Genomic DNA, 9277 nt, shown 5'->3' with positions numbered 1-9277 from the left:
TCCAACCTCATTGATTCTGTGTGATTCTGAGAAATTCACTGGAAGCTTATCAGCAGAATGAGTATGTGGGGGTGTGCCTCAGTCTTAGAGGGGATGTCTGAGGCGGGAAGGCTGCCTGGTGGGGGCTGAGGATCTTGGTCAGGTTAGGCAAGGGGTAGTGGTTCAGAGCAGAAGGGACGAGTTACAGCGATGAAGACACAGATGGAGCCAAGGCATGCAGCTCTTTGTCCATACTGCTCTTTGAGCATCATCCTTAGGATAAGCCATCCACAAAACCATGCCTGCGCTTTGTTTAGGAGAGAAGTGATCTGGGTCAGCTGCAGCAGAGCTGAGGACAGAGCTAGGAGGAGGGCAGTGTGGCTGATCCAGGGTCCAGTGCTAAAGCACCGTTATTAGCCTGTTTTTATTCAGTTGTGTCAGTGGACTTTGACTGCCCCCAGTGTTCTTGACCATGATAACAGTGCCTAAAGATGAAATCTTCCACTGGAGAAGGAAAACTTAGAGGATTTTTTTCTCTCTGTACTGGCAAGCATGTTTCTAATAAAATTATTTTTTCAGAGAATAATTAAACACCTTGCAATTCCATCAAACATTTCTACCTGATGTGCCTTTCCTTCTCTTTGCAGAAATTTTTTTCTCCAGTATATAGAGACAGGGTACAGGGCTTTGGTCTCACAGTGAACCGTTTCTGAATAAATTGTAAGTTATGATTCTGACATGGCTGAGCAAAGGTTGTAATCAGCATGGTGTCGTAAAACCCAAGAGGCAAAATTAGAGCAGCATATAGATTTTAAATAAATAAACCTTAGTTGAAAGCTGAACTAGCCTGTAAACAGCCTTCCTTTTCTTACTTCAAAGTGTGGTCCGTCATCATAATTCTCACGGACTAATGAAGCTCTTACTCGGGGCAGAAAGAACAAAACCTGTTCTCAATGTTTAGGGCTTTCAAGGGCAGCTTCCAGACTTCTAAAATGTTTTAAAATTTTGCGGCTTTTTTTCTTCTTGCAGGAACAGATGTTGTCATTGTTAAAAATGGCAGAAGAATATGTGGCACAGGAGGCTGCTTAGCCAATGCACCTTTGCATCAGAACAAGAGCTATTTTGAGTTTAAAATCCAGTCCACAGGTTAGTCAGCAAAAATGTACAACTTTAAACTTGGAAGGTATGTCAGAGTGCCTACTGGTGGTCATATCTCAGACATTAAGCACATGCATCTTTCTGATTGCATCCTTGAATTTGTGAACATTGGAGCGTTTTATCATTGTGTAAAAGGAAATGTCTTTTTTTTTTTCCTTTTAATTGTGGCTCTGAAATACTAAAAAGAATGGTAAGTATATTAATATACTAAAGGAGTGCAAATACTTAAACACCGTATTGTTTTGTATGCTGTTATATGCAAGTTTTTCAGTTAGCATATTTTAGAAATGTTTTTTGGTAAATAAATGCTTATGACCACTTAAAACACTGTAGCTATGAACTATTTTTTTTAAATACTGCAGTTTATCCAGCAATATTTGTAGCTATTTACCTACCTTTATTTGCTTTTAACATGCACTGTGTTTGCCCAGGAAAGGGTAGCACTCCTTGTGCTACGCTTTGCTCTTCAAATCACATGTGCAGCACTTATTCTGACACCGCCTTATCAGGAGGAGCCTTTCCGCATCCTGTTTCTTTATTTGTTTTGCAAAGATCTAGCGCAAGGCAGCTGAAAGTGAATGAAACTTGGAAGCATTTTACTTTTACTAATATGGTCAGCTTCACTAGTACAGAGTGCACTCCAGGCTTGCCTGTATTCTAACATTAGAAATCAGCCTGTATTTTTAAAAACAACAGACACTGTGCAAATGAAGCCGTTCTTTGCCTAAATGTGTAGGGGGAGGGAAAAAGAAGGGAAGTGTTAGTCCAGAGACAGGCCTTGTGATACCAGCTGGAGCTTGAACCCGGCACTTTTTGGGTAAGGGTTGTTTGCATTCAGTTGGATTGGAGTGCAGGCAGTGTGAACACAAATCTATCCAAAACATCTTGCAGTCAAAGCAGTTGTTTAGTTTTAAACTACATGTAAACCCCAGATTGGTCTTAAGTTGGCAATTTTAGTATCCTTTACGTTGGGGGAAGAATACCCTGCAGCTGTTGTTCATATATGATCACTTTGTTTAGTTTTGTTTTCTTTCTTCCACTTCTCCTTTGCTTATTAAATAATTTTATCTTTACCCATAAGTTTTTATGGTTTTGCTCTTCTTTTCCTCTTTCTCTGTCCCACCTAGGGGGGAAAGTGAGTGGCTGGCTGGTGCTTAGCTGCCTGCCAAGGCTAACCCAGAATAGTCCTGGTGTTTCCAAGAGAGATTTACTGGTAGTACTGCCATGGCCTAGTTAAAAACACATTCTTTGTGCTATCCTGCTTCAGTCAGATAGTCTTCAAAATAATGGTGTTTTTTCTTACCGTGTTAATGTCACATTTTAGGGATTTGGGGTATTGGAGTTGCAACCCAGAAAGCAAACTTGAATCAAATTCCACTTGGTAAAGACAGCCATAGCCTGGTGGTGAGAAATGATGGAGCTCTCTACTATAACAATGAGGAGAAAAATAGACTACCAGCAAACAGCCTTCCTCAGGAGGGAGATGTGGTGGTGAGTTTCTTAAGGCTTGTTTACTTCCCTAGCTGTTCCCAGATTCCTCTTATTTACAGCTCTGTGGTCAGACTGAGTGTTTCAGTGAAATTGTTTGGCTTGCATCTCCCAGTTTGGAAAGTGCTGATAAAACCTCGCGTTGTGTTTGAACAGATCAGCAGCCTGGGTATCAGTGGACTTCATTCTAAGCATTGATGTGTTTCTGAATGAGGGACAGACTTTACCAGTGTTTGAAAAGTAGCTTCTAATGCTCTGTTGCAGTCTGGCTGCAGTATCTACCTGATGGATAAATTCCATCACAAGGATCCTACCTTGTTTGAGATGGGACCTTCCTGAACAAATAATGTGCTGGAATGCATGACATAGCTATGCACCGTGCCCAGCTGAACTCAGGATCCCGTACCTAACTGGTTAATAATTAGAAGGACAGAGCTGAGCAGAGATAGGTCCTGGGTGATAAACAAATTGTATTTTTAGTCAAACTTTTGTAGAGAAGGAGAGATACTAAGTGGGGAGGGGGTAATGCTCACTGGGAAAATTACTAAGGATGAGAGCAAATGGAGAATCTTAAGATTTTTTTGTACCTTACTGTTCCAGATTTCTGAAAACATCTTTAAGTGCCTTTGTACAAAGGGTTGTGTTTTATTGCTGTCATTTTCTCAATGTCCTGTTAGAGACTTATTTTCAAAAATACACGGAGGCAATGCAATGAAATTTAGACCATTTATCACCACTGCTTTTTCTTGCTGGGTAACTTTGCCTCTATATAGCAATGGTTAGAAATTTCATCTTTAGAAGCCCCAAACAGCTAAGGTTGACGCCTCCATCCTTTACCCTCAGATACTGTTTTATTCTTCTAATCCCCTTCTGAAATTGTTTTTTTTTGAGGGTTGCAGACTCTTTCAGGGTTTGGTCAATCTATGTAGTCTGAACAGCTTCAACTAATTACAAAAAAGTGGCTGACGGGTTACTGCCAACTGCCCAGTTTTCATAAATTTCAATTTATTTTGTTTTGTCACGGAAACAGATTTCTGAAGTACTGAATGACAACACAAATTGTCACACTCAGCCATACTAAAATAGTAAGAAAAATAATTTAACTAGCAAATAAGTAATTTATTACCTTGTTAGTGTTAGCTTTCTGCTCTGTAGTCAGCATATTTATAGCATTGTGTATGAAACCATGGTCTGTTGCTGCTGGCAGAGTAAATGAGTTGAGAGAGGTTTCCATATGGCAGGATGGACAGATAGACTTTAATTCGTAGCATCACTATTTATTAAAGTTATTTCCATGAGGAGATACAAACAAGAAGACTGCAAACTCCTTAATATTCAAAATCATTGAAAATTTTGTGTTTCTTTAACATGCTGAAGAATAGTTTGGAAATTTGTTTTGTAAACTTGGTAAGATGTGGTGTGCGGTACTATGCTGCATCCAAATTGAATGAGCGTTAAGGAATCCTGAGTATTTGAAAATACAACTGTTAGTGGTCATTTATTAACTTCTAGTCCTTTGCAGGAATATTTCAAGTGAGGTTTTCTAGGATGCTGTGGTTTGCATAATGGTGTTAAAATTTGCCTGCGGCTAAGAAAGCTGAATTAAGTAGCAATCTTATGTGTATAAACTTGCTGATGCTTTTTTGTTAATTTTCTGTACTTTGTAGGGCATTACGTATGACCATGTAGAATTAAATGTATATTTAAATGGGAAGAACATGCATTGTCCAGCTTCAGGAATCCGAGGGACTGTCTATCCAGTGGTCTATGGTAAGTCAGAGATTTTGAAACTGTTTCACAGTATGGACAATATTTTTGTTACCAAGGCAGTCCTGTGAGCTATGTATTCTTCTTCTCACTTAAATGGAGCACACACAAATCATTTTTGGCGACTACAACAATAAATTGCATGAAAATACAAACTTAGGAAAATATGAAAGTATATTTTCACCTCATTTTTAATGCTGCTTAATAGCTAGGAAAATGAGCACCACTTACTACTTACAGTGTCCACATCCAACAAGCTGGGGAGTTACTGCACTCAGTCTAAAAATTGCCAGGTAAAAAAAACCCCTTTGAAGCAGATGAAAAACAGAAAAACAACAGATTCGAACTAATATAGACTTGTGGGCTGATCTGATTTATCTCTGAAGCTTGGTATTTATGCCTGTTAATTTCACATACTTCATAAACGCATACAGTGTTCCATACGAATAGATACTGAATTACTGTTTGTATTTCCTTATGGAAGTAGTAACTTTAATGTAGTACTAGTACAGCTGCTTGCCGTATGGTGGTACAGCTCTTTGCTGCTGCACCAGTTTGGTGCCCACTTTTGAAATGTCACAGTTGGTGGGCGAATCATGGTAGCTGTTTTGCCAGTAACCATCAGTACAACATAGCAGTTTTGAACAAGAAAACAAATACCATATCCAATTAATCCCTGCATAGGCAGTCTAAGAAAGAATTTATGAAAGAATTATAGAAGCTGGAATTTGGCCAATACATATGTTAACAATTTAGTCTTCCTAGAACTTGGCGGTGGTTTTGTAGTTCCCAAGTAGTCAGAATTCTGTTTAACATCTCATCTGAAAGGCAGCGCTTCCCCTCGCTCAGTGCGTAATCAGCGCTACACTTTGGGTTGGCTTGTAACTTAGAGCAAATAACTGCACATTGGATTCCCTGTATTACACCTGCAGCCATCTCCAGTTTGTCTTTATTCCTGTGTGAGCTTCATCTGAGTAGTAGCCTCTTTCAAAATCGTTTTGTTCTTGAGATACCATTAGCTACGTGATGCGGTTAATTTTTTCATTTCATGGTTGGTTCCTAATGAACTGATGGCACGTTCCCATTTATATCTCGATACATTTGTAATATTGAATTTTATGAACAGGAAGAAAATACTCTAGATGTGTCGTAGAGCCTTTGAAGTCTCTAAATGGAGCTGGCAAATGACATCTTTTCAAGCTATTCGAGTGGAAATTGGTTTATGTGGCCACATTGTGATGTGTTCGTACACCACATGATGGTGCTGCGAAAGTGCCGTGGCTGACAGCAGCTGCCCGGCAGCACTGCCGGATCTCCTTGGGCAAAAAGCTTCGTGAGCAGCCAGAGAAGAGTTCCTGCCTGATAATTGCTTGTTGCATCTTCCCTGGATTTTGGAAATGGTGTTTGCACCAGCATGAAAAATGCAGGTTGCTTACAGAAAACATTTGGCGGCACGTTAGCCTACTGTAAATCATCTTTGTCTCTGACTAAAGAAATTCCGTGCCTGGGGAATGCGGTGACCTTTTATTGCTAGGCTCTTATTATCATCTTCCACAAGTGGGCATAATTTCATCATAATTATCGTGTCTCCTATGTATAGCTATAACAGTTGAAGCCTGCAAATTGCTTTTGCGTGGTACTTACTTGGTATAAACTTTAACTATAAATATCCTTAATTTAATGTAAACTTCTTCCAGTCACATGAATGGATTTGACCACAGAGAAGAGAGTTTCTTAGGCATTTACCTTATCCATAATTCAGACCAGAACTATAGATATCTTTTAAAAAGAAAGACGATACAGCAGGCAAACACGGTCTCAAGCTTGGGAATGTAAAACAGAAAAATGGACTTAAAAGTTGGTCTCCCTACAGCAGCTGTACCTAAGGCACTTTTGCAAAAGTGAGATGCAAACACTGCATAAGTACTACAGAACTGTACAAATGTACTAATAGGAGTTTTAACTGAGCCTGGGAGGGAAAAATTACAACCTTGGCTCTGAGATATTTAAATTCCAACCCAAAATATGGAGATGAAGCTTTTGTGTTTTGATCTAATGTTGATAGTGTACTAGGTTTGTCTTGGAAGAAGTTGTCTTTGAAAGAAATCTTGCTTTTCTGACTGGTTTGGTATTTCAGTTTGCTAATGCAGTACATGAAAGCTTTGCTCTGAAAATCGTCATATTTAAATTCCAACCCAAAATATGGAGATGAAGCTTTTGTGTTTTGATCTAATGTTGATAGTGTACCAGGTTTGTCTTGGAAGAAGTTGTCTTTCAAAGAAATCTTGCTTTTCTGACTGGTTGTATTTCATTTTGCTAATGCAGTGCATGAAAGCTTTGCTCTGAAAATTGTCAGCAGTTTCTTTTTTATATTCTACGTTGAAGGTAGTAAGACTTGTGTCCGAGATTATGTAGGGGGTCCAAAACTGGGAGAGGTATTGTAAAAAACCCATTAACTCTCAACTTAAAGAAGCAGTCGAAGCAGCTCTATTTGGATCACATGCTGAAACAGATGGTCTGACACGAACCACTGCAGACATCTGAAACCTTGTAAACCTCCAGAAAAATCATTGCAGACAGCTGACACTCCAGCAGAACTAGGAAGTGGACAGAAAAATATGCAGCTGAAGAGGTGACAGCCCTGCAATATATATCTGGTAGTGTCCTTAATCTGTAGATTTCCAGAGAAATAGAGTAGAAAATTGCCTGAAGCCCAGCTAACACTGTCAGTGAAATCAGAGGTAGCATTCTCATTGACCTCACCAAGGACCAGTACCGACTAGTGTAAACAGCAGAAAAGAGAGGTGATTTGCTCTCCTTGGGTATGCATGCAGGGCTTTAGCAAATTTGTTGAAGAGATTTCTTTTAATTGTATTTTATATATGTAATGGATGTGTCATAGAATATTCTTCAAGGTTTGAGCATAGTATATAATCTAGTAAGATGGTGTAATAGAGGATCAAACGGTGAGTGTTCCTTCTCTAATTCCTTCTGTTTGATTCTCTTCTGCAGTTGATGACAGTGCCATTCTGGATTGTCAGTTCAGTGAATTTCATCATACACCTCCACCAGGGTTTGAAAAGATCCTCTTTGAGCAGCAAATCTTCTGAACGTCTTCATCCTGAAAACTTGCACCCTGCACTGTTAACAAAAGCTTTGTCATCTTAAATAAAGCTTCACTTTACTTTTGGGAAACATATCTGTATTTTTAGTAAGTACTTGTGACCGTTGTCTGCAGAATTAATGTGTTAACTGCAACACCAGGTAACTGTGTTGCAAATGCGAGATTTCTGGCAATGTTTTGTGGTTGAAAATGAGGTTTTGGGGCAGGGTTTTTCTCTGCTTTCTACTTGATGCATAAGGAAACTAAGGGATATTATTGTCATCAGTATTACATTCAGTATTTTGAATAAACTGGAGCTCTGTAAAGCAAATAGTTCTTATGCATATGACAGCTATGGAGATGGGTGGTTCTCATGATTTTTTTTCCCCAGCTTTTTTCACACAGAAGTTACATACTTTGTTTAAGGGAAACACTGTGTTTCTAGTCTGTGATTTGGAGTTGCGGTGTCCCAGTTGTGCACAAAGACTAATACTCTGATGGCATAACTAGCAGCTAGATACCTTTTTTTTCCCCAAGGTATAGTTTAATCCATTCCCTCGATCTTAGACTGGCAAATAGAACTTACCTATTTCTCCTAGCTTTTCGTTTGCTTTTATTGTGACAAATAACAGGACACTTTCTAGTAATACTTTTTTGTTGAACCTTAAAAAGTAAACCTTGAACACTACCTGTGATTTTGAGGACTACCGTGCTGTGTTACTCTGGTAGGAGAGTAAGTACAGATCACTCAGTCTGGGTATGCAAAGAGCCAGGTGAAGGGTATGAGATGTTATGGTGAAGCCTTACATCTAAACTGTAAATTAGATTATTCTTTTATGGAATAGCGTATTTAATTTCTTTGTGAATCATTTATAAATGATTAATGGCTAAGACATTGTTCTAAAATGTGATGCCCTTGAATATAAATTGTGAGATGCTTTCCCCCCCCTTGTCATATTTAATATACTTCCTAGAAGAATTTTTATTGTAAAGAAAATCTTCATACTGGATGTTTGTTTTTTTTGTTTTTGGCTCTTTCTGGGTTAATGCATTTGCATAAATGAATGATTTTATTTAAATATTTTTAGAAACTACCTGATTCTGAAACTTTCAAATACAAACAGCTTTCTCAAAGCCTTTCACCTTATGATTTTCTGCATCTGTCTTTTCATTCTGAGTGGCCCGTGTTTTCCTTCCTTTTAGCCTTGCTATCACATGATGGTGTTCAGTAGAATTTTTCAACCTGAAAGGAATGATGCCCTTGTCAGCATTATGGTATAAAGCTTGCGAGATTAGAGTACAGTTTTATCATCTCCCCTGGAAATCTCTGCTTTGCCATGGTCAGACCTGTAATGTAAGTTAAAAGAAACATTTGTGGGAGCAGCTGTCCCTGCTAGGGCAGAGGCTTCTGTGGTGGGTTGACCCTGGCTGGGGGCCAGGTGCCCACCAAAGGCGCTCTGTCACTGCCCTCCTCAGCTGGGCAGGGGAGAGAAAATATAGTGAAAGGCTCCTGGGTTGAGATAAGGACAGGGAGAGATCCCTTAACAATTACCGTCACGGGCAAAACAGGCTTGACTTGGGGAAATTAGTTTAATTTATTGCCAATCAAATCAGAGCAGGGTAATGAGAAATAAAACCAAATCTTAAAAACACCTCCCCCCCCTCCTCATTCTTCCTGAGTTCAACTTCACTCCCGATTTTCTCTACCTCGTTCCCGCCAGCGGTGTAGTGAGTCAGAGTCAGTTCATCACCCGCTGTCTGTGCCGCTCCTTCCTCCTCAGG

At 39.3% G+C, this 9277-nt stretch overlaps 1 protein-coding gene across 1 annotated transcript; it reads left to right on the top strand.

Moving 5' to 3' along the window:
- Positions 1-1008: 1008 nt before the first annotated feature.
- Positions 1009-8500, top strand: SPRYD7 (SPRY domain containing 7; the record flags this gene model as incomplete). The annotated part of the gene is made up of 4 exons (XM_009707443.1): positions 1009-1125; positions 2462-2628; positions 4293-4395; positions 7405-8500. Coding segments are annotated over 4 exons (485 nt in total), but the record flags the coding sequence as incomplete, so codon positions are not given.
- Positions 8501-9277: the final 777 nt, after the last annotated feature.

This window comes from Cariama cristata, unplaced genomic scaffold (genome assembly GCF_000690535.1).
Source record: "Cariama cristata isolate BGI_N322 unplaced genomic scaffold, ASM69053v1 scaffold10069, whole genome shotgun sequence".
In the NCBI taxonomy this organism is placed as follows: Eukaryota; Metazoa; Chordata; class Aves; order Cariamiformes; family Cariamidae; genus Cariama; species Cariama cristata.
The sequence above is the reverse complement of the archived record's forward strand: the minus strand, read 5'-3'. Positions and strand labels throughout refer to the sequence as shown.